Source organism: Salvelinus fontinalis, chromosome 3 (genome assembly GCF_029448725.1).
Source record: "Salvelinus fontinalis isolate EN_2023a chromosome 3, ASM2944872v1, whole genome shotgun sequence".
Classification (NCBI taxonomy): Eukaryota; Metazoa; Chordata; class Actinopteri; order Salmoniformes; family Salmonidae; genus Salvelinus; species Salvelinus fontinalis.
In genome coordinates this window covers 46,436,444-46,462,398 of record NC_074667.1, presented here as the reverse complement: position 1 = coordinate 46,462,398, position 25,955 = coordinate 46,436,444, and the positions used below count along the sequence as shown (strand labels likewise).

The following is a 25,955-nucleotide window of genomic DNA, read 5'->3' as shown; positions in this document are numbered from 1 at the left end:
CCCTGCCACAAAGGACCAGCTGACATCATGTCAGTGATTCTCTTGTTAACACAGATGTGAGTGTTGACGAGGACAAGGCTGGAGATCCTTCTGTCATGCTGATTGAGTTCGAATAACAGACTGGAAGCTTCAAAAAGAGGGTTGTGCTTGGAATCATTGTTCTTCCTCTGTCAATCATGGTTAACTGCAAGAAAACACGTGTCGTCATCATTGCTTTGCACAAAAAGGGCTTCACAGGCAAGGATATTGCTGCCAGTAAGATTGCACCTAAATCAACCATTTATCGGATCATCAAGAACTTCAAGGAGAGTGGTTCAATTGTTGTGAAGAAGGCTTCAGGGCGCCCAAGAAAGTCCAGCAAGCGCCAGGACCGTCTCCTAAAGTTGATTCAGCTCCGAGATCGGGGCACCACCAGTACAGAGCTTGCTCAGGTATGGCAGCAGGCAGGTGTGAGTCCAACTGCACGCACAGTGAGGCAAAGACATTTGGAGGATGGCCTGGTGTCAAGAAGGGCAGCAAAGAAGCCACTTCTCTCCAGGAAAAACATCAGGGACAGACTGATATTCTGCAAAAGGTATAGGGATTGGACTGCTGAGGACTGGGGTAAAGTAATTTTCTCTGATGAATCCACTTTACGATTGTTTGGGGCATCCGGAAAAAAGCTTGTCCAGAGAAGACGAGGTGAGCGTTACCATCAGTCCTGTGTCATGCCAACAGTAAAGCATCCTGAGACCATTCATGTGTGGGGTTGCTTCTCAGCCAAGGGAGTGGGCTCACTCACAATTTTGCCTAAGAACACAGCCATGAATAAAGAATGGTACCAACACATCCTCCGAGAGCAACTTCTCTCAACCATCCAGGAACAGTTTGGTGACGAACAATGCCTTTTCCAGCATGATGGAGCACCTTGCCATAAGGCAAAAGTGATAACTAATTGGCTCGGGGAACAAAACATCGATATTTTGGGTCCATGGCCAGGAAACTCGCCAGACCTTAATCCCATTGAGAACTTGTGATCAATCCTCAAGAGGCGGGTGGACAAACAGAAACCCACAAATTCTGACAAACTCCAAGCATTGATTATGCAAGAATGGGCTGCCATCAGTCAGGATGTGGCCCAGAAGTTAATTGACAGCATGCCAGGGCGGATTGCAGAGGTCTTCAAGAAAAAGGGTCAACACTGCAAATATTGACTCTTTGCATCAACTTCATGTAATTGTCAATAAAAGCCTTTGACACTTATGAAATGCTTGTAATTATACTTCAGTATTCCATAGTAACATCTGACAAAAATATCTAAAGATACTGAAGCAGCAAACTTTGTGAAAATTCATATTTGTGTCATTCTCAAAACTTTTGGCCACGACTGTACTGTACATAGAACAGCAGCAGTTTTTCTTTAAGTATTACTCATGGTGGGACGTCCTTGACTGTCAATCTAATGGACACAGGGACCCATTAAGGAGCCATGATGCATTCTCTTCATAATGTCATAGGGATTGGAACATCACTGTACTGAAATGGACATCATTTTAATTAACATTTACATATGTCGAGCATGTGCTGTTTGTTGTCTGTGTGTCATCTGGAATCTAATGGGTTCTTTATGATTATTCAATTGTGCCATGAAGTGGAGCACTGCCCGAAGGGGATGAAGTGGAGTGGGGAAGAATGTTTGTGACTGAAGCTCTATGGGCTGGTTTCCCAGACACAAATAGATTAAGCCTAGAACTGGACTAAAAAGTGATTTCAATGGAGAATTTCCTTTTTAATTCAGGACTAGGCCTAATCTTGGTCTGGGAAACTGGGAAACTGGTCCTAAAAGATAGGGGCCCAACCATAAGTCTATGGGCCCAACAGTATGACAGAGTTGCCCTTGATGTACAAAGGTATCAAAGCTGAACACAAAGAAAGGACTTCTTAAAATCAAAAAGGATTGCAAGTGCGATTGAAAATGACTACTGAAGAATACCAGGACTCAAAAAGACACTGAAATCTTTTAATATCTTCCAATTGTTCATGGCTATTATGAATCCAGATATGGATTATAGTGAGAAAGCACAGCCATCCCTTGATGTTGCTATTACTATCCGTTAGTTCACACTCTCCTCTTCGATATTCTTGTCATGCCATTGGACACATTTCTTTGCAGAATATTAAAGCTCAGTACATGCAGGGGAAGCACTCTGTTAGATATCCTCTCCAGACTCAGACCCTTATCCCCCTCTTCTCTTCAAGTCATGAACAAAAAGGGTGTGAATGAGAAAGAATGAAGACTCTGGATCACTACTTATACAAGAAGACTAATGACTTCAGGTTAGTGAATGACTCCTCCCACCCAGCTTTGCCTACTAATGTTGACACAGTGTTAGTCAAGTCCCCCCTGTGTCTGTGATGGATCTTCTCCCTCCAATATGTAGTCAATACCATCCTCACAGTTTTACACTCGGTCTGAATCAAATTGTCCATTACCATTATATACATGTACATACTACCTCAATCAGCCTGACTAACCGGTGTCTGTATGTAGCCTCGCTACTTTTATAGCCTCGCTACTGTTATTTTTCACTGTATTTTTTCTGTTGTTTTTATTTCTTTACTCTACCTGTTGTTCACCTAATACCTTTTTTGCACTATTGGTTTGAGCCTGTAAGTAAGCATTTCACTGTAAGGTCTACCTACACCTGTTGTATTCGGTGCCCGTGACAAATAAACTTTGATTTGAGTTGATTTCACCAAGAAGACTGGCATGTTATAGAGACTGAGAGTGTTCTAGGGACTTCATTCATGAAGGAGGTAGTCAGAGGGAATGATTGATAATAGTATTAATTATGGGGAGAAGTCTGTCTACCAGTGCCAGGCATGGGTGGCCAAAGCCTTGGTAGAGTTACCCTCCAACCCCCCCCCACAACCCTCTCCCTGCCTCTCTCCCTCCTTCTCAAGCCCTCCCTCAACATCCCTGCTGCTAGCAACAGTACTCTGTAATTTAATCCATTTAGGCATGGCTCGGGATCAATATCCTATATTTCCTGGGCCTTGGGGATGGCCTCTTGATTTGCCGTTCTCTCACGGTGGCAGGATTAGCAGCCAATGAGCTGGCGGCATCTGTCTTCTCTGAGCCAGCAGGGCTACACAGATGTTGCATACCAGAGCATGAGAGGAGAACACAGAGCTTACATCAGACGCTCATGCACTCTGTGTTGTGTGACCTCTCATGTGTGTTACTGGATTAAACAAACATGGGCGTGCCGTGAAGTAGTCTGGAGTTGGTTTAAAAGGGGTTTATAATCACATGTTTGAATGCCACATACTAGCACCCTCATTCCTTCAGAATCAGAATGCTTAAACAGTGTCTGATCACCAAATGGGAAACGATCAATGCCACCCAATTAAAAAACAAATTCTCATAAATTTTTATTTCAAAAGCCCATTGAGACATATAGTCTATTTTGCAAGGGAAACCTGCCCAAGAACGCAACAGCAATCAATATAACATTAGGAATGTGAAACCATACAATCAGCAAAACAACATGATCCGACCTACAGGAAACATTTATATTCCTCTTGAACAGTGTTTTGCACCAGAGTGGCAAGTGCAACATTATAAGGAACAGTGATTCTCCTACACCTGCTCCTCTGCCTTGTGCATCTCCATGTATTATAGATGTGTGCTCATTAAACATTCTAAGTCAACATTTGCATGAAAAGTATTTTCTACTTCACAGCTCTGTGACAAGTCAAAGGGACAGATAAACAGTTTACAGTATTTAACTAATGTATCTCTCCAAAGAGGTAGGTATAAGTGGGTTGTGCCTGATAGGTCAGCTTTAAGATTATCTAACCATTGTTGTGGTTGGTGTGGATGTGGAGGGGATTTTTTTGCCGATATATTATGTTGGTATAAACACAGTAAAAAATAATTTGTTGTTATGATGATGATTTATGCTTTGGAGTTTTTGCATTGAATCTGTAATCCTTAACAGTATAGTGTGTGAGGATTTTTGATTGCTATAAACAGCCAAAGGGCATCTGAAAGGAAAACGTATTGTAGAGTAATTGACTTCTCATACAAGTGTAAGTGCTTTGTAAGTGTTTTGCTGTCCCCAATTCAAAATTGTCAGTGTAATTTTGGAACAATGTAACTGAATTATATTTTCATATAAACTCATGTCATATGGAGGGACCTGAATTTTTTATAAACGTCCTTTCACATCGTGCGATATGTTTTTAGCACTCTCTGTATACAAGTGGCTATGACAAGTTCCATCCTGTAAGTGAATCCCTGCCTTGCAAATTGTCCAGCCTGTGCCATCACGCAGATACTTCCTTTTCACTCGTTAAATTCCTACCAGCAAGTCCAATTTAGGAAATGGCAGTTTTCAAGTTCTCACCCCTGTCCTCCCTCTCCCGTGTTCTCTACCCCATCTATTTGAACCATTCTTTCTTTTTGAACTTGGCCTGTATTTAAAAACTTTTTATGACTTCACATTTGGGTTTTCCTCAGTGGAAACGCATTGAAATGGCCACAACGACAAGCACACAATCCAATTGACGTCCACACATGCACCGTTATATAGCCTAGCCCACAGTTCCTGGGACTGGGGGGTGGCAGGTAGCCTAGTGGTTAGAATGTTGCACTAGCAACCAGAAGGTTGCAAGATCAAATCCCTGAGCTGAAAACGTAAAAATCTGTCGTTCTGCCCCTGAACAAGGCAGTTAACCCACTGTTCCTAGGAGGAAACACCGTTCATCTGGCGACCGGGGTCAGCCCGCAGGCACCCGGCCCACCACAAGGAGTCGCTAGAGCGCGATTAGCCAAGTAAAGTTCTACCGGCCAAACCCTCCCCTAACTTGGACGACGCTTGGCCAATTGTGCGCCGTCCTATGGGACTCCCAGCCACAGCTGATTGTGGCACAGCCCGGAAACGAACCCGGGTCTGTAGTAACGCCTCTAGCACTGCAATGCAGTGCCTTAAACCGCTGCCCCACTCAGGAGGACTTCACATCATCTCTTGATGGTACAGTTTTCATTATGATGGTTGTCAGTGGTTAAGAAATTACAACCCTCTGTCATATTACCATTGACCAGATCAAAAGAAAAGAAAAACACACTATTGTTGACACAATTATTGCCTGAGTTTCCCTGTCCATTAGATGACTGATTCTTATTCTAAGTCAAGCGACATTTATCATCTGTTCTCTTCTGTCAATCAATACCCATCTGGAGGGAAATTGAAAACTCATCATCTGTAACTATCTCCCTCTGAACATAGGAATAATGGTGTTTAATACCAGCGATTTGCTCATCGAAATGTGTGAAACTACTTTTATAGAGCTCTGCAAGAGAGAGGATGTCACACCAATGTCTGTATCATTTCATTGATTTCCTTCCTTCCTTTTGACAGAAGCTTTGAGACAGATATTGATGAGGAGCCTTGGACAGACAGGTCCTTTATGAATGAGCACTCCTGCCCAAACCTAAATTGTTCAGTAATAGTTTTTATAAAAGAGCTATCTAATCAATGATGATTATGGATTATAATATATAATTGATACATAAATGCCTGGACTATTTTCATTTTGGTGAATGTCTTATACAATGGGTTGAAGTTATGTATAGAAACCCCATATGTAAAATAGTAAATAATCTACTTATCAGAAAGTATTGAACTGTCAAGAGGAGTTAAACAAGGTTGTCCACTGTCTCCATATATATATTTGTTATGGCCATCGGAAAATAGCTATTAAAATCCGATCTAACAATAATATCAAGGGGTTAGAAATCCAGTGCTTAAAAACAAAAGTGTCAATGTATGCCAATGATTCTAGTTCTCTCTTAAATCCACAATCTGGACCCCTGCACAATCTCATTGAAGACCTAGATCACCTCTAGGCTCTCTGGACTATGATAAGTGTATTGTATTACATATGGGATCGTTAAAATACACACCATTTACATTACCCTGTAGTTTACCAATAAAATGATCTGATGATGAAGTATGCATACCTGGTATTCATATCCCTAAAGAAATAAATGAACTCACAACAATACATTTGAATACAAAGTTAGCAAAAATAGAAAAAGATCTTGCAACCATGGAGAGGTACAAACCTGTCTATTTATGATACAATTACACTCATTAATTATTTCGTCATATCACCGTTTACATATTTCCTTAAGTTGCTACCTACTTCAGAAAACGTGTTTTTATAATTATATGAGCAAAAAATGTTTCACTTTATTTGGAACGGTAAGCCAGACAAAATTAAACTTGCTAATTTACATAATTAATACAAGTTTGAGGATCAAAAGCATAAAACCTCTCACTAAAAGCTTCAGTCATACAAAAGTTGAACTTAAACCCAAACTGATTCTTCAGTGGATTAGTAAGAAGCTTTTAGTGAGAGGTTTAATGCTTTTGCCCCTCAAACTTTTCCTTTATCAAGATTACAACCTCTCATTGTTGTTAATTGAAAATTAAACCTTGTTCAAAGTATTGCCTTTTCTAAAACAAGCAATGCAAAGCTGGTTAGAATTAAAATTTCATCCTCCTGAAAAACCAGATCAAATATTACAACAAATACAGTGCATTCGGAAAGTATTCAGACCCCTTGATTTTTTCCTCATTTTGTTACGTGACATCCTTATTCTAAAATGGATTAAATATTTTCCCTCATCAATCTACACACATTACCCCATAATGACAAAGCAAAATCTTTTACATTTTTTGCAAATGTATATAAAAAAAAGAAGGAAATATCACATTTACATAAGTATTCAGAACATTTACTCAGTACTTTGTTGAAGGACCTTTGGCAGTGATAACAGCCTCAAGTCTTCTTGGGCATGACGCTACAAGCTTGACACACCTGTATTTGGGGAGTTTCTCCCATTCTTCTCTGCAGATCATCTCAAGCTCTGTCAGCTTGCATTGGGAGCGTCGCTGCACAGCTATTTTCAGGTCACTCCAGACATGTTTGATCGGGGTTCAAGTCTGGGCTCTGGCTGGGCCACTCAAGGACCTTCAGAGACTTGTCATGTAGCATCTACTGCGTTGTCTTGGATGTGTGCTTAGAGTCGTTGTCCTTTTGGAAGGTGAACCTTCGCCCCAGTCTGAGGTCCTCAGCACTCTGGAGCGGGTTTTCATCAAGGATCACTCTTTACTTTGCTTAGTTGATCTTTCCCCCGATCCTGACTAGTCTCCCAGTCCCTGCTGCTGAAAAACATCCCCACAGCATGATGCTGCCACCACCATGCTTCACCGTAGGGATGGTGCCAGGTTTCCTCTAGACGTGACACTTGGCATTCAGAACAAAACGTTCAATCTTGGTTTCATCAGACCAGAGAATCTTGTTTCTTATGGTCTGAGAGTTCTTTAGGTGTCTTTTGGCAAACTCCAAGCAGGCTGTCATGTTCCTTTTACTGAGTAGTGGCTTCTGTCTGGCCACTCTACCATAAAGGCCTGATTGGTGGAGTACTGCAGAGGTGGTTGTCCTTCTGTAAGGTTCTCCCATCTCCACAGAGGATCTCTGGAGCTCTGTCCGACCATCTTGTTCTTGGTCACCTCCCTGACCAAGGCCCTTCTAGCCCAATTGCTCAGTTTGGCCGGGCGGACAGCTCTAGGAAGAGTCTTGGTGGTTTCAAACCTCTTCCATTTAGGAATAATGGAGGCCACTGTGTTCTTTGGGACCTTCAATGCTGTAGAAATGTTTTGGTACCTTTCCCCAGATCTGTGCCTTGACACAATCTTGTCTCGGAGCTCTACGGACAAGTACTTTCACCTCATGGCTTGGTTTTTGCTCTGACATGCACTGTCAATGGTGACACCTTATATGGACAGGTGTGTGCCTTCACAAATCATCTCCAATCAGTTGAATTTACCACAGGTGGAGTCCAATCAAGTTGTAGAAATATCTCAAAGATAATCAATGGAAACAGGATGCACCTGAGCTCAATTTAGAGTCTCATAGCAATTGGTCTGAATACTTACACTACCGTTCAAGTGTTTGGGGTCACTTAGAAATGTCCTTGTTTTTGAAAGAAAAGCACATTTTTTTGTCCATTAAAATGATATCGAATTGATCAAAAATACAGTTTAGACATTGTAATGTTGTAAATGACTATTGTAGCTGGAAAAGGCAGATTTTTGATGAAATACCTACATTGGCGAACAGAGGCCCATTATTAGCAACCATCATTCCTGTGTTCCAATGACACGTTGTGTTAGCTAATCCAAGTTTATCATTTTAAAAGGCTAATTGATCTTTAGAAAACCCATTTGCAATTATGTTAGCACAGCTGAAAACTGTTGTCCTGATTAAAGAAGCAATAAAACTGGCCTTCTTTAGACTAGTTGCATATCTGGAGCGTCAGCATTTGTTGGTTCGATTACAGGCTCAAAATGGCCAGAAACAACGTATTTTCTTCTGAAACTCGTCAGTCTATTCTTGTTCTGAGATATGAAGGTTATTCCATGCAAGAAATTGCCAAAAAACTGAAGATCTCGTACACCGCTGTGTACTACTCCTTTCAAAGAACAGTGCAAACTGTCTCTAACCAAAATAGAAAGAGGAGTGGGCCCTGGTGCACAACTTAGGAAGAGGACAAGTACATTCGAGTGTCTAGTTTGTGAAACAAACGCCTCACAGTTCCTCAACTGCCAGCTTCATTAAATAGTACCCGCAAAACATCAGTCTCAACGTCAACAGTGAAGAGGTGACTCCGGGATGCTGGCCCTCTAGGCAGAGTTGCAAAGAAAAAGCCACATCTCAGACTGGCCAATAAAAATAAAAGATTAAGACGGGCTAAAGAACATTGACACTGGACAGAGGCCTGCTGGAGGTCATTTTGCAGGGCTCTGGCAGTGCACCTCCTTGCACTAAGGCGGAGGTAGCGGTCCTGCTGCTGGGTTGTTGCCCTCCTACGGCCTCCTCCACGTCTCCTGATGTACTGGCCTGTCTCCTGGTAGCGCCTCCATGCTCTGGACACTACGCTGACAGACACAGTAAACCTTTTTGCCACAGCTCGCATTGATGTGCCATCCTGGATGAACTGCACTACCTGAGCCACTTATGTGGGTTGTAGACTCCGTCTCATGCTACCACTAGAGTGAGAGCACCGCCAGCATTCAAAAGTGACCAAAACATCAGCCAGGAAGCATAGGAACTGAGAAGTGGTCTGTGGTCACCACCTGCAGAATCACTCCTTTTTTGGGGGTGTCTTGCTAATTGCCTATAATTTCCACCTTTTGTCTATTCCATTTGCACAACAGCATGTGAAATTTATTGTCAATCAGTGTTGCTTCCTAAGTGGACAGTTTGATTTCACAAAAGTGTGATTGACTTGGAGTTACATTGTGTTGTTTAAGTGTTCCCTTTATTTTTTTGAGCAGTGTATATATTTTGTATATATTTTGTATATTTTTAATCTCAATTTCCATCTACGGACTGAACATATTGGGCGGCAGGTAGCCTAGTGGTTAGAGTGTTGGACTGGTAACTGAAAGGTTGCAAGATTGAATCCCCGAGCTGACAAGGTAAAAATCTGTCGTTCTGCCCCTGAACAAGGCAGTTAACCCTCTGTTCCTAGGCCGTCATTGAAAATAAGAATTTGTTCTTAAAACTTCTTCTTAATAGGGGGCGCCATTTCCACTTTGGGAAAAAATAGTGCCCAAATTAAACAGCCTCGTACTCTGTTCTAGATCATATGATATGCATATTATTATTACTATTGGATAGAAAACACTCTGACAAACTGCTCCTATTCAATTGCCTTGTATTTATGGATATGTATGCACTTCATACGCCTTCCACTAGATGTCAACAGGCAGTAGAACGTTGAATGAGGTGTCTAGCCTGATGTGGGACCGAATGAGAGCTTTTGGAGTGACAGGTCAGCCATATTGGCAGTATTTTGCTGCGCACCTGGGAGCACCACATAATTTTCTGCAATGCGTTAGGTAGACACGAAGAAATGCTCCGTCTGGGACGTTATTGGATACATATGAGAAAAACATCCTAAAGATGGATTTTCAACTGAGTTTGACCAGTTTATTCGACTTTTATTATGACTTTTGGAATTTTTCGTTCCATGCGCCAAACTTTCATGGACACTTGAGCACCATTATGCTAGCCAAAGTTGCTAATTCGACAGAAGAAATGGACATTCTAAAACAAAACAACGATTTATTGTGGAACTAGGACTCCTGGCACTGCATTCTGATGAAAGTTCATCAAAGGTAAGAGTATTTTTGTTGAATATGTTGACTCCAACATGGCGGAGAATGGCTGAGCGCTGTCTCAGATTATTGTATGCTGTGCTTTTTACTAAAGTATTTTTTTTTTTAAATCTAACACAGCGGTTGCATTAAGAACCAGTGTATCTTTAATTATATGTCCAACATGTATTTTTCAGCAAAGTTTATGATGAGTTTTTCTGTTAGATTACGTGACTCTCCAAAATTTCTCCGGACAATTTGGAGCATTTTTGCGCCATGTTCACAATGTAAAACCAGGATTTGTAGCTATAAATATACACATTTTCGAACAAAACATAAATGTATTGTATAACATGATGTTGTAAGACTGTCATTGGATGAAGTTGTTCAAAGGTTAGTGATTATTTTTATCTCTATTTGTGGATTTTGTGAAAGCTATCTTTGCGGTGAAAAAATGGCATTGTGTTTTGGGCTATTGTGGTGAGCTAACATAAATATATGTTGTGTTTACGCTGTAAAACATTTAAAAAATCGGGCATTTTGGATGGATTCACAAGATGTTTATCTTTCATTTGCTGTACAACATGTATTTTTCATAAATGGTTTATGATGAGTATTTATGTATTTCACGTTGCTCTCTGTAATTATTCTGGCTGTTTTGGTGCCATTTATGATCATGGCACCAATGTAAAACCAGGATTTGTAGCTATAAATTTGCAAATTTTCAAACAAAACATAAATGTATTGTATAACATGATGTTATAAGACTGTCATCTGATGAAGTTGTTCAAAGGTTAGTGATTAATTTTATCTCTATTTGTGGGTTTTGTGAAAGCTATCTTTGGGGTGAAAAAATGGCGTTGTGTGTTGCGCTATTGTGGTGAGCTAACATAAATATATGTTGTGTTTTCGCTGTAAAACATTTTAAAAATCAGACATGTTGGCTCGATTCACAATATGTTTATCTTTCATTTGCTGTATTAGACTTGTGATTTCATGAAATTATATTATATGATATTCCCTGTGGCGCTAGGCTAGGCTATGCTAGTCAGCGTTTCTGATGAGGAGGATCCCGGATCCGGGAGGGTGATTCAGTAGAGGTTTTCACCCAATGTGGTATGGATCTGATATTTTTTATACTTTAGAACCAGAACCCCCATCAGAAGCTAGCCAGCTAACTAGCTACTAGCTAGTAGTCAGCTAGCCACTGCTAGTGGTCAACGCCATTAACTCGGACATCAGCCAGCCTCAGCCAGGTCAATTTCTGCTAGTCTGCACAGCGCGATATCAACCCAGAGCATATCGGACTGCTTTTCTCTACCACATCTCTGTATTCCTATCGCAAGAATTTAACCTTTACACCGGATCATCGCAGCTAGCTAGCTGCTATCCGAGTGGCTACTCCTGGCTAACGTCTCTAGACTCGAGCTAGGCCCATCTCCCGGCTAGCCGAAGAGATCCATCAGACAATTCCAGGGCTTAAATACCTCTTTTGCCAATTGGCCTGGACCCTTTGCTGCTGACACGGAGCCTCGCTGATTCATCACGACTGGTCTGCCGACGTAACCTTCCGAGGGGGTTTCAACAGGCTCATCCATTGCGACGTCCCCCTGAGGCCCATCTGCTATCCTGCTAGCCCCGGCATGCTAGCTGTCTCCAGCTCGCCTAGCTACTCACTGGACCCTATGATCACTCGACTACACATGCCTCTCCATAATGTCAATGTGCCATGTCTACTGCTATTTTGGTTACTGATTTTTGTCTTATTTCACTGTAGAGCCTCCTCCCTGCTCAATATGCCTTAGCTAGCCCTTTTGTTCCACCCCACACACATGCTGTGACCTCACCTTGCTTAAATGGTGCCTCTAGAGACAAAACCTCTCTCATCGTCACTCAATGCCTAGGTTTACCTCCACTGTACTCACATCCTACCATACCCTTGTCTGTACATTATGCCTTGAATCTATTCTTCCGCACCCAGAAATGTGCTCCTTTTACTCTCTGTTCCGAACACACTAGACAACCAGTTCTTAGAGCCTTTAGCCGTACCCTTATCCTACTCCTCCTTTGTTCCTCTGGTGATGTAGAGGTTAACCCAGGCCCTGCAGCCCCCAGCATCATTCCCATTTGTTGACTTCTGTAACCGTAAAAGCCTTGGTTCCATGCATGTTAACATTAGAAGCCGCCTCTCTCAGTTTGTTTTATTCACTGCTTTGGCACACTCGGCCAACCCGGATGTCCTAGCCGTGTCTGAATCCTGGCATAGGAAGGCCACCAAAAATACTGACATTTCCATCCCCAACTACAACATTGTCCGACAAGATAGAACTGCCAAAGGGGGCAGAGTTGCAATCTACTGCAGAGATAGCCTGCAGAGTTCTGTCATACTATCCAGGTCTGTGCCCAAACAATTCGAGTTTATACCTTTAAAAATCCACCTTTCCAGAAACAAGTCTCTCACCGTTGCCGCTTGTTATAGACCCCCTTCAACCCCCAGCTGTGCCCTGGACACTATATATGAATTGATCTCCCCCCATCTATCTTCAGAGTTCGTACTTTTAGGTGATCTAAACTGGGACATGCTTAACACCCCGGCCGTCCTACAATCTAAGCTGGATGCCCTCAATCTCACACAAATGATCAAGGAACCTACCAGGTACAACCCCAAATCCGTAACCATGGGCACCCTCTTAGATATCATCCTGACCAACTTGCCCTCTAAATACACCTTTGCTGTCTTCAATCAGGATCTCAGCGATCACTGCCTCATTGACTGCTGCGTAACGACCACCCCTCATCACTGTCAAACGCTCCCTTAAACACTTCAGCAAGCAGACCTTTCTAATCGATCTGGCCCGCGTATCCTGAAAGGATATTGACCTCATCCCGTCAATAGCGGATGCCTGGTTGCTCTTCAAAAGTGCTTTCCTCACCATCTTAAATAAGCATGCCCCATTCAAAAAATGTAGAACTAAGAACAGATATAGCCCTTGTTTCACCCTAGACTTGACTGCCCTTGACGAGCACAAAAACATCCTGTGGCATTCTGCATTAGCATCAAATAGCCCCCGCGTTATGCAACTTTTCAGGGAAGTCAGGAACCAATATCCTCAGTCAGTTAGGAAGCTAAGGCTAGCTTTCCAAACAGAAATTTGCTTCCTGTCGCACTAATTCCAAAAAAGTTTTGGGACACTGTAAGGAATAAGAGCTCCTCCTCCCAGCTGCCCACTGCACTGAGGATAGGAAACACTGTCACCACCGATAAACCAACGATAATCGATAATTTCAATAAGCATTTTTCTATGGCTGGCCATGCTTTCCCCCTGGCTACCCCTACCCCGGCCAACATCTCAGCACCACCTGCAGCAACTTGCCCCATATACTACCAACCACTGCGACCTGTATGCTCTCGTTGGCTGGCCCTAGCTTCATATTCGTCGCCACACCCACTGGCTCCAGGCCATCTATAAGTCTTTGCTAGGTAAAGCCCCGCCTTATCTCCGCTCACTGGTCACCATAGCAGCACCCACCCGTAGCACAAGCTCCAGCAGGTATATTTCACTGGTTACCCCGAAAGCCAATTCCTCTTTTGGCCGCCTTTCCTTCCAGTTCTCTGCTGCCAATGACTGGAACGAATTGCAAAAATCACTGAAGCTGGAGTCTTATATTTCCCTCTCTACCTTTAAGCATCATCTGTCAGAGCAGCTTACTGATCACTGTATCTGTACACAGCCAATCTGTACATAGCGCACCCAACTACCTCATCCCCATATTATTACTTACCCTCTTGCTCTTTTGCACCCCAGTATCTCTACTTGCACATCATCATCTGCACATCTATCACTCCAGTGTTAATGCTAAATTGTAATTATGTAGCCTCTATGGCCTATTTATTGCCTACCTCCCTACTCTTCTACATTTGCCAACACTGTACATAATTTTTTTCTATTGTGTTACTGTCACGCCCTGGCCTTAGTATTCTTTGTTTTCTTTATTATTTTAGTTAGGTCAGGGTGTGACATGGGGAATGTTTGTGTTTTGTTGGTTTTGGGTGTTTTATGGTAAAGGGGTTGTTGGGTATAGTATATGGGTTTGTGTGGAGTACATGTGTCTAGTGTTGTCTATGTATGTTTAGTTATCTAGGAGAGTCTATGGTTACCTGAATGAGTTCCCAATTAGAGACAGCTGATTTCGGTTGTCTCTGATTGGGAGCCTTATTTAGGGTAGCCATAGGCTCTCATTGGTTGTGAGTAATTGTCTATGTCAGAACGTTTGTAGCCTGTGTGTGTAAGTGCACAACGTTATTAGCTTCACGGTCGTTTGTTGTTTTGTTCGTTTTGTTAAAGTGTTTCGTGTTTATTTTTCGTCATCTTTTAAAATAAAGAAGATGGCTTATTTTCCTAAAGCTGCGTTTTGGTCCATCAATCCTCCACACGATCGTGACAGAATTACTCACCATTATAGGACCAAGCGGCATGGAAAGCGGCAACAGGACCCACCTACACAGGATTCGTGGACATGGGAGGAGATACTGGATGGTAAGGGGCCGTGGGCACAACCGGGAGAATATCGCCTTCCTCGTGAAGAGCTGGAGGCAGCTAAAGCCGAGAGGAGGCGATATGAGGAGGCAGCACGGAGACAAGGCTGGAAGCCCGTGAGTACAACCCAAAAATTTCTTGGGGGGGGCCTTAAAGGGAGTGTGGCGAAGTCAGGTAGGAAACCTGCGCATACTCCCTGTACTTACCGTGGAGAGCGAGAGTACGGGCAGACACCGTGTTACGCAGTAGAGCGCACGGTGTCTCCTGTACGCGTGCATAGCCCGGTTCGGTACATTTCAGCTCCACGTATCGGCCGGGCTAGACTGAGCGTTGAGCCGTATGTCATGAAGCCGGCCCAACGCATCTGGTCACCAGTGCGTCTCCTCGGGCCGGCGTACATGGCACCAGCCTTACGCATGGTGTCCCCGGTTCGCCTACATAGGCCGGTGCGGGTTATTCCACCTCCCCGCACTGGTCAGGCGACGGGGAGGATACAACCAGGTAAGGTTGGGCAGGCTCGGCGTTCAAGGGAGCCAGTACGCCTGCACGGTCCGGTATTTCCGGCGCCACCTCCCCGCCCCAACCCAGTACCACCAGTGCCTCCTCCACGCACTAGCTATATGGTGCGTGTCTCCAGCCCTTTACCACCAGTGTCTAAACCACGCACCAAGCCTCCTGTGTGTCCCCAGAGTCCTGTGCGTCCTGTTGCTGCTCCCCGCACTAGCCCTGAGATGCGTGTCCCCAGCCCGGTGCCACCAGTCCCGGCACCACGCACCAGGCCTACAGTGCGCCTCAGCCGGCAGGAGTCTGCCGTCTGCACAGCGATGACTGAACTGCCCGTCTCCCCAGCGCCATCTGAGCCATCCGTCTCCCCAGCGCCATCTGAGCCATCCGTCTCCCCAGCGCCATCTGAGCCATCCGTCTGCAATGAGCCTGCAAAGCCGCCCGTCTGCCATGAGCCTGCAAAGCCGCCCGTCTGCCATGAGCCAACTGAGCCGCCAGCCAGACAGGAGCCGCTAGAGCCGCCAGCCAGACAGGAGCCGCTAGAGCCGTCCGTCAGACAGGATCTGCCAGAGCCGCCAACCAGACAGGATCTGCCAGAGCCGCCAACCAGACAGGATCTGCCAGAGCCGCCAACCAGACAGGAGCAGCCAGATCAGTCAGCCAGCCATGAGCAGCCAGATCCGTCAGCCAGCCATGAGCAGCCAGATCCGTCAGCCAGCCATGAGCAGCCAGATCCGTCAGCTAGCCATGAGCAGCCAGATCCGTCAGCTAGCCATGAGCAGCCAGATCCGTCAGCTAGCCATGAGCAGCCAGATCCGTCAGCTAGCCATGAGCAGCCAGATCCGTCAGCTAGCCATGAGCAGCCAGATCCGTCAGCTAGCCATGAGCAGCCAGATCCGTCAGCCAGCCATGAGCAGCCAGATCCGTCAGCCAGCCATGAGCAGCCAGATCCGTCAGCCAGCCATGAGCAGCCAGATCCGTCAGCCAGCCATGAGCAGCCAGATCCGTCAGCCAGCCATGAGCAGCCAGATCCGTCAGCCAGCCATGAGCAGCCAGATCCGTCAGCCAGCCATGAGCAGCCAGATCCGTCAGCCAGCCATGAGCAGCCAGATCTGTCAGCCAGCCATGGGCCGTCCCTCAGTCCGGAGCTGCAGTCCCTCAGTCCGGAGCTGCCATTCCTCAGTCCGGAGCTGCCATTCCTCAGTCCGGAGCTGCCCCTTACCCTGGTGCTGCCCCTTACCCTGGTGCTGCCCCTTACCCTGGTGCTGCCCCTTACCCTGGTGCTGCCCCTGACCCTGGTACTGCCCCTTACCCTGGTACTGCCCCTTACCCTGGTACTGGCCCTTACCCTGGTACTGGCCCTTACCCTGGTACTGGCCCTTAGTCCGGAGCTGCCCCTTAGTCCGGAACTGCCCCTTAATGCAATGGGGTTAATGTGGAGGGGGGTCATTTGGAGGAAGCCCAGGAGGTGGTTAGGGACTGTGGTGACGTGGGGACCACAACCAGAGCCGGAGCCGCCACCGTGGATGGAAGCCCACCCAGACCCTCCCCTAGACTGTGTAATGGTGCGCCCGGAGTTCGCACCTTAAGGGGGGGGTTATGTCACGCCCTGGCCTTAGTATTCTTTGTTTTCTTTATTATTTTAGTTAGGTCAGGGTGTGACATGGGGAATGTTTGTGTTTTGTTGGTTTTGGGTGTTTTATGGTAAAGGGGTTGTTGGGTATAGTATATGGGTTTGTGTGGAGTACATGTGTCTAGTGTTGTCTATGTATGTTTAGTTATCTAGGAGAGTCTATGGTTACCTGAATGAGTTCCCAATTAGAGACAGCTGATTTCGGTTGTCTCTGATTGGGAGCCTTATTTAGGGTAGCCATAGGCTCTCATTGGTTGTGAGTAATTGTCTATGTCAGAACGTTTGTAGCCTGTGTGTGTAAGTGCACAACGTTATTAGCTTCACGGTCGTTTGTTGTTTTGTTCGTTTTGTTAAAGTGTTTCGTGTTTATTTTTCGTCATCTTTTAAAATAAAGAAGATGGCTTATTTTCCTAAAGCTGCGTTTTGGTCCATCAATCCTCCACACGATCGTGACAGTTACTGACTGTACGTTTGTTTGTGTAACTCTGTGTTGTTGTTTTTGTCGAACTGCTTTGCTTTATCTTGCCCAGGTCGCAGTTGTAAATGAGAACTTGTTCTCAACTGGCCTACCTGGTTAAATAAAGGTGAAATAAAAATAAAATAAAATAACCGTGAAATGCTTACTTACAAGCCCTTATCCAACAATGCAGTTCAAATATTTACAAAATAAACTAAAGTGAAAAATAACAAAAAGTAACACAATGAAATAACAATAACAAGGCTATGTGCAGGGGGTACTGGTACCAAGTCAATGTGCAGGGGTACAGGTTAGTCGAGGAAATTTGTACATGTACAGATGAAGTCGGAAGTTTACATACAGCTTAGCCAAATACATTTAAACTCAGTTTTTCACAATTCCTGACATTTAAAGTAGAAAATCCCTGTCTTAGGTCAGTTAGGATCACAACTTTATTTTAAGAATGTGAAATGTCAGAATAATAGTAGGGAGATTTATTTCAGCTTTTATTTCTTTCATCACATTCCCAGTGGGTCAGAAGTTTACATACACTCAATTAGTATTTGATAGCATTGCTTTTAAATTGTTTAACTTGGGTCAAACGTTTCGGGTAGCCTTCCACAAGCTTCCCACAATAAGTTGGGTGAATTTTGGCCCATTCCTCCTGACAGAGCTGGTGTAACTGAATCAAGTTTGTAGGCCTACTTGCTCGCACACGCTTTTTCAGTTCTGCCCACAAATTTTCTATAGGAATGAGGTCAGGATTTGTGATGCCCACTCCAATACCTTGACTTTGTTGTCCTTAAGCCATTTTGCCACAACTTTGGAAGTATGCTTGGGGTCATTGCCCATTTGGAAGACCCATTTGCGACCAAGCTTTAACTTCCTGACTGATTTCTTGAGATGTTCATTCAATATATACACATAATTTTACTGCCTCAAGACGCCATCTATTTTGTGAAATGTCCCAGTCCCTCCTGCAGCAAAGCACCCCCACAACATGATGCTGCCATGATGATGCTGCTTGCAAACCTCCCCCTTTTTCCTCCAAACATAACGATGGTCATTTTGGCCAAACAGTTCTATTTTTGTTTCATCAGACCAGAGGACATTTCTCCAAAATGTACAATATTTGTTCCCATGTGCAGTTGCAAACCGTAGTCTGGCTATTTTATGGTGGTTTTGGAGCAGTGGCTTCTTCCATGCTGAGCGGCCTTTCAGGTTATGTCGATATAGGACTCGTTTTACTGTGGATTTGCACCTGTTTCCTCCAGCATCTTCACAAGGTCCTTTGCTGTTGTTCTGGGATTGATTTGCACTTTTCGCACCAAAGTACGTCCATCTCTAGGGGACAGAGATCCTTCCTGAGCGGTTTGACTGCTGCGTTGTCCCATGGTGTTTGTACTTGCATACTATTGTTTGTACAGATGAATGTGGTACCTTCAGGCGTTTGGAAATTGCTCCCAAGGATGAACCATACTTGTGGAGGTCTACATTTTTTTTCTGAGGTTTTGGTTGATTTCTTTTGATTTTCCCATGATGTCAAGCAAAGAGGCACTGAGTTTGAAGGTAGGCCTTGAAACACATCCACAGGTACACCTCCAATTGACTCAAATTATGTCAATCAGAAGCTTCTAAATCCATGACATAATTTTCTGGAATTTTCCAAGCTGTTTAAAGGCACAGTCAACTTAGTGTATGTAAACTTCTGACCCACTGGAATTGTGATCGAGTGAATGATAAGTGAAATAATCTGTCTGTAAGCAATTGTTGGAAAAATTACTTGTGTTATGCACAAAATTGATGTGCTAACCAAAACTCTAGTTTGTTAACAAGAAATTTGTGGAGTGTTTTTTTGTCACCTGACCTTAAAGATCCTTTTAATTCTCTAATTGGTTAGGTCAGGGTGTGACTAGGGTGGGCAATCTATGTTTTCTATTTCTTTGTTGGCCTGGTATGGTTCCCAATCAGAGGCAGCTGTCTATCGTTGTCTCTGATTGGGGATCATATTTAGGCAGCCTTTTCCCACCTGTTGTTTGTGGGATCTTGTTTGTGTGTAGTGCCTGTGAACACTGCATTTACGTCACATTTCATTTGTTCTGTATTGTTTTTGGTGAGTTTCATTTATTAAAAACATGTTGAACTCTACGCACGCTGCGCCTTGGTCCCTTCATTCCAACAACAATTACGACAATTTGACAGAACAACAAAGAGAATACTTTTTACCTTTTGCATGATTACTTTTTTTGGTGTTGTTCTTCAAAATCTGTGCCAAGGGCAATAGAAACGGGAATATGTTTAATGTCTTACTGGTCATTGTCATCACTGACTCCTAATGGGAAATCCACAAACATGGAACTGTGCCTAGTATTGTTTTCATCGGGCACCAAATCAAGCATTAACTTGCACAGGAAACCCTCCTCTCTGCTGGCTCTTACACACACACACACACACACACACACACACACACATACATGCATACACACACAGTCACAGTCATGTATTCACATAGCATATTTCCTTTTCTCATTCCCTTTTTGCAAACAAATGATGGTATGGTGCCATGGTGTGCTTTGATAGTTACTTTAGGAGCTGCATGCTAACTCTACATCGGCATTTGGCCAGAAGCAATAACTGCAGTATATGATCCCAAGTTGTATAAAATCTAAGTAGCTAGTGTGACTAAATACTGTATTTGCTATGACTCTTATTGTCTACTGGGATAATACAGTATTTAGTGTAGTTTCCAGACATGCCAGTTTGATGGGCCATCTTGCTTTACTGTACCATTTGAATTAAAGAGATTGCTTCCAATACCTGTCCAGCTAAGCCACTTAAAAATGATCTCTATCAAGTTCTTAAGACTGGAAGGGGAAATAAACCAAAGTTTTATAACCCTTATGAATAGTTAAGATGTGTATCTACCTTTGCATTGGATGTCATTTCCTCTAGTACTGTATGTCTCTTCCACAGTTCATCTTGTTTGTTTTTGAACATATTCACATGTTTTACAGAGGTGACCAAGCCCCTGTTGGTTGAGGAAAAACATTGGTGGCATGGTGTACACTACAGTCTCGGTCTGTTAGGTTGTCGTCTCTTGTCTCTCCTCTGGGATGAAAGTACACTAATAGATATTCAGTGCTGGGTTTTCACTCAGCCATGCGTGCTCTCCTTCGTATTCCTCTGCTGGGAGGTCAGCTCCACTGTGACAGTTATAAGCCTCTTACAGGACTGCCTGTCCATCTTGAATGAGCTCTCTGAGCTGGTTGATGTCTTTTGTTTTGTATCTGTGCTGACCGCAGACTACCATGATCTTTTATGTTTTGTGGATGTCTGAGTTGTTGTAGATTAGGGTAATTTGATATTTTTTACAGATGGACAATAGGCTTACTCTTTTCCTTACACTGTTAACCCTCTTAGATGTAAAGTCCCTGCATGGTTCTGGTACCGGTTCCGACAGACATTTTCACTTATAAATCGATCTGTGGACACCGTATGCATTTTACAGTTATAAGGAAGGTGAAATGTTATAGTTAGTCATTTTATCATTTGATTATACTATATTTAGAACGCATATATGTCATTTAAAGCCTCATTCATACAGTTTTGTTGAAAAGGAAATACATCATATAAAACATTTCATATTTTCATATTTGTATCATATTTGTACTGTGTACTTGAGCTTGTGTCCTCAAAAGTGACTACACCTCAGCAATTTATAACTATTTTTACCATAAAGTTGAGACTTTAACCTTTCTTGGAGTATACAGAATTACTAGTTATTGTTCATGGCCCTCTCATGATAAATACATACTTTTGGGGATTACGTAGACTACATTTTCGATTACATTTACTTACATTTAACTGGTATAAATAATTTAACATTATTGAAAATGTGTGTTTCAGTTCAAACAGTAACTGTAAGCCTACATAACTCTCACAGATTGTAATTTTATTACTGTTTCACAGTCCAACATGTCTTTTCAATTGCACCACATTCCGGGCTATAAACGAGAGTGCTGAGATACAGTACATGTGACAGGTTACCTTTGTAAGAGCCTCTAAGTTCTAAGAGGCTGAGAGTCCGTGTCATGGCCCAGGCAAATTCTCAAAATCCCTAGTAAGACTTGGTTTAAGCTAATGGAGTTCTCTCGTGATTCTAAAGGATGGACATCTCATCCTTAGTATACAGGCATAATAACCCTCTAATATACTGCAATGAAATGGGGTTAAAACAATCATCAGACACAGAGAAAGTGGGGTTTCATTTTATACAAGGTGTCTCTGAGAGGTAGGCAGTGTTTTTCCTGTTTTCCCCATTTTCACTAGTATGAGTTAGCTTGGTTCTAAGATTTGTATTCGACCCAAACAGCTTGCTTCACAGAAGGCAATAACATCTATGGCTGATTATCTTTATAACACAATGGGCCCCCTTTCACTTCATAGAATGAATGCAGGTCATCTGGGGCTTGTCGAGATGATGTAAAGCACCAGGTTTGCAAAGAGAAGTAATGATTTCAAGCAGGAGAGAAGTAATGGAACAACAGAGTGTTTCTAGAATCCTGCAGTGTTATGAAAATGTAAATTGAGGGCCTTGGGATACATAGGTGCAAAGTACCTCAGAGACCAAATGCCTAAGAACCCTAAAATCTAAAATGTAGTTGTGAGTCAGAGAGCATACAACACACTGAAACACAGAGAGGTGCTTGTGTTGCGTGTGTTTACTACACTGTGCTGCTGTGTTTGCTTGCTGTGCTTCGCTTGGTTGGAGGACCGTGTTCATGAGTCATTCTCTCTGCCCTGGAGCTCTCCAGACAGATGAAGGAGCATACGTATTTCCTTCTTCTTTTAGTTTCTCTAATATACCATTAAGGCATCATTACATCTCTGTAAACATTTATTCAACGCCCAGAACCTTTCAAAATGAACTAAATGGTTATGAATAATTTGGTTATTTCACCTCAGTTCTTTGTCATCATTGCTGAGCAGTGTCCTCTCTCTCTCTCTTTCGCTCTCTTGCTCTCTCTCTCGCCCTGGCTATGATGTTATCCCTTGTGTCTTGTACATACCAGTACTACCCAAAGGGAAGAGGGGGGCGGGCCAGGGACTTGGCTGACTGAGGGCACTACAGGGAAGGGGTACACAGTGCATGCTGACAGTGGGTGCTGCTGAAGGTTAAGGACACCTTACAAGAGAGCCTTTTGTCAGAATCAACCCCTGATGAATAGACTGCTCAGTATATGAGAGTATGTATGATCCGTTCTGCATTCTCATCAAGCCATCAAGTCTCTTCACCCATTTTAACCATTGAAATGCCTGGCAGTCAACTTCAAATGCCTAATGGAGCAAATATATTGACCAGAAAATATACTTGAATTCATGCAGGGGCTTATCCAAGACCCAGTGGTACAGCACACAGAGCGTGGTGGAGGAATCCTCGCAGGCAGCCCTCCCTCTGAATAGGCAGGCACCCACTGCGTCAGTAACCTGATTACCCCAGCTGTCAGTCTTAATAAGGCCAGGCCTCAGATCCCCACCACGGGACGGGACAAACTTGGTCCTCCGATAGGGAGTCAGAGGACAGACTTGGTCCTCCGATAGGGAGTCAGAGGACAGACTTGGTCCTCCGATAGGGAGTCAGAGGACAGACCTGGTCCTCCGATAGGGAGTCAGAGGACAGACTTGGTCCTCCGATAGGGAGTCAGAGGACAAACTTGGTCCTCCGATAGGGAGTCAGAGGACAGACTTGGTCCTCCGATAGGGAGTCAGAGGACAGACTTGGTCCTCCGATAGGGAGTCAGAGGACAGACTTGGTCCTCCGATAGGGAGTCAGAGGACAGACTTGGTCCTCCGATAGGGAGTCAGAGGACAAACTTGGTCCTCCGATAGGGAGTCAGAGGACAGACTTGGTCCTCCGATAGGGAGTCAGAGGACAGACTTGGTCCTCCGATAGGGAGTCAGAGGACAGACTTGGTCCTCCGATAGGGAGTCAGAGGACAGACTTGGTCCTCCGATAGGGAGTCAGAGGACAGACTTGGTCCTCCGATAGGGAGTCAGAGGACAGACTTGGTCCTCCGATAGGGAGTCAGAGGACAGACTTGGTCCTCCGATAGGGAGTCAGAGGACAGACTTGGTCCTCCGATAGGGAGTCAGAGGACAGACTTGGTCCTCCGATAGGGAGTCAGAGGACAGACTTGGTCCTCCGATAGGGAGTCAGAGGACAGTATTGGTCCTCCGATAGGGAGTCAGAGGACAGACTTGGTCCTCCGATAGGGAGTCAGAGGACAGACTAGGTCCTCCGATAGGGAGTCAGAGGACAGACTTGGTCCTCCGATAGGGAGTCAGAGGACAGACTTGGTCCTCCGATAGGGAGTCAGAGGACAGACTTGGTCCTCCGATAGGGAGTCAGAGGACAGACTTGGTCCTCCGATAGGGAGTCAGAGGACAGACTTGGTCCTCCGATAGGGAGTCAGAGGACAGACTTGGTCCTCCGATAGGGAGTCAGAGGACAGACTTGGTCCTCCGATAGGGAGTCAGAGGACAGACTTGGTCCTCCGATAGGGAGTCAGAGGACAGACTTGGTCCTCCGATAGGGAGTCAGAGGACAGATGAGGAACAGGACGGCAGCTCTTCTCAGAACACAGACAGACAAAGACAAAGTGTGCAGGTATGGTAAAACAGATCAATGGGGATTTCACATGACGTTGTTAAGGCTATTACAGATCCTGAAAGCAGCTGTTGCTAATAACTGTTGCTGTGTTAGATTCATTTTTGAAAAGCAAGCACAGGGCATTATTTTAAAACTGTATAAAGCAGCTAGACTCCTTTGAAATATTCAGAATCTGATTCTGTTGCTGTGCCTTACTGGGATAATTGCATGTGTGTTATGTTTGCGTGTATATGTTTGTGTGTGTTGTGTATCACATTCATTTCTTCATTTTCCTTTTGACTACACTGGTGTCTGTTTTATTCATTCATCTAGTTGGGAATAGTCTTTCTATCTAGGCAGTCTTGTTTGAAACTCAACCATTTGAAAGATAGTATGTTGCTCAAGAATAAGAGCGAAGGCTGAAAGAGAAAGAGGAGGAAGAGAGCGAGAGCGAGAAAAAGCAAGAGAGGGAGACGTGAAGAGAGGGGAAGGAAAGCATAAAAAACTCGGAGGCAGCAGTCACTAAGGGGAGGGCAGCCGGATACAACTAGTGGGTGGACCCTGATGATTGTATCTGAGCTATGGACACACGCAGCAATCCTCTCTCTTACACGCTCCGTTTCACCAAACGGAATAGATTTAATATGTTTTAAACATAAATGATTTAGTAGGCGGATTCTTATTAGTGTCACGACAGAGATATTTCCTGCCTCACTGTTTCTTACATCACCCCTTCTGTCTGGCTTTTCCTCAGAATTCAACAGGAAGCTCTGTACAGACTGAGACTGCTGGATCCTGCAGTGTTTTACAGCCCTCTCTGCACTGACCATTGGTATAAGAAGAGAGACTGCTGCCTGAGGCCTGGGTACAGGGAGGCTAGGATCCTAACACTGCCACACAAGCAGCTCCACAGTAATGTCAGCCTCCCTCCTGGACGCTGATCCTATCTATGCCACGGTGGTCCACACTGCCAAGGCTGAGGCCAGGGAGTTGACAGGGGCTGTGGCTGTTCCTCCAGTCAGGCTGAAGCCTCCGGGGGACCTGAAGTTGACCCGGAGCCTCTCCAAGTCGGACTCAGACCTGTTGGTGTCTCCCCTGGGTGAGGAGGATGGGGGTCTGAACAGCTGCTGTGAGTCTGTGGCTAACTGCAGTTCTGGGAACAAACAGATGGAGAGATCGCCCTCCTTCGCCTCCGAGTGGGATGAGGTAATTCTCTGGGTTCTCTGGGTTGGGTGATAGGCAGGGATTGGCACTGGGAGAGTTAATGCATAGTCAGGCTTCAAATATAGCTTTTAATTCCTTTAGGGGCAAAGGGGAGAGGAGGGGGAGTTGTAATGAGTGATAAAGAGTGATAAAGAGAGGAAGAACAGTGATAGACAGAAGGCAAGGGGCAGCAGTGGCGCTGACTTTACCCATACAGTCGCTGCAGAATGCCTGCAGGCAAGTGCTGAATGCATGAGTGGCCTGATCACTCCCACCGATACCCCATAGCAACCCTGGCACACAAGGCTAATTGGGCTTGGGCTGTCACTCCTGATACAGTCAGACTGCTTACTATGGGTCAACCCGCACATGGCTTGAAGTCTCTTCTGTTCCCCCCTGTTTCCCCTGCTTTCCAGTAGGCTAATGCAGGCCACAACCCCAGCCTCAACACTTACTTCAATCCTGGTCTGACGCTGTATTGTTTTGAACTCTAGTCTAGATTGTATTTTCTGGTTCATCCCATCCTGCTCTCTGACAGGACTGTGTGGTTCCCTGGCCCCCTCTCTGCTCTCCCCTCTGCTCTCTGACAGGACTATTTGATTCCCTGGCCCCCTCTCTGCTCTCCCCTCTGCTCTCTGACAGGACTATTTGATTCCCTGGCCCCCTCTCTGCTCTCCCCTCTGCTCTCTGACAGGACTGTGTGGTTCCCTGGCCCCCTCTCTGCTCTCCCCTCTGCTCTCTGACAGGACTATTT

At 44.5% G+C, this 25,955-nt stretch overlaps 1 protein-coding gene across 4 annotated transcripts in view; it reads left to right on the top strand.

Annotated features, from left to right (window-relative positions):
• Positions 1 to 24,585: 24,585 nt before the first annotated feature.
• anks1ab (ankyrin repeat and sterile alpha motif domain containing 1Ab) overlaps positions 24,586 to 25,955 on the top strand; it is a 31,129-nt gene continuing 29,759 nt past the window's right edge. For 2 of the 4 annotated variants that reach the window (XM_055917115.1, XM_055917108.1), the window contains exon 1: positions 24,586 to 25,204. In XM_055917115.1, coding sequence (XP_055773090.1) covers positions 24,914 to 25,204 — 291 coding nt within the window. In that variant the 5' untranslated portion in view covers positions 24,586 to 24,913. The remainder of the gene's footprint in view (positions 25,205 to 25,955) is intronic. The other 2 variants (XM_055917124.1, XM_055917118.1) reach the window with 1 other exon arrangement.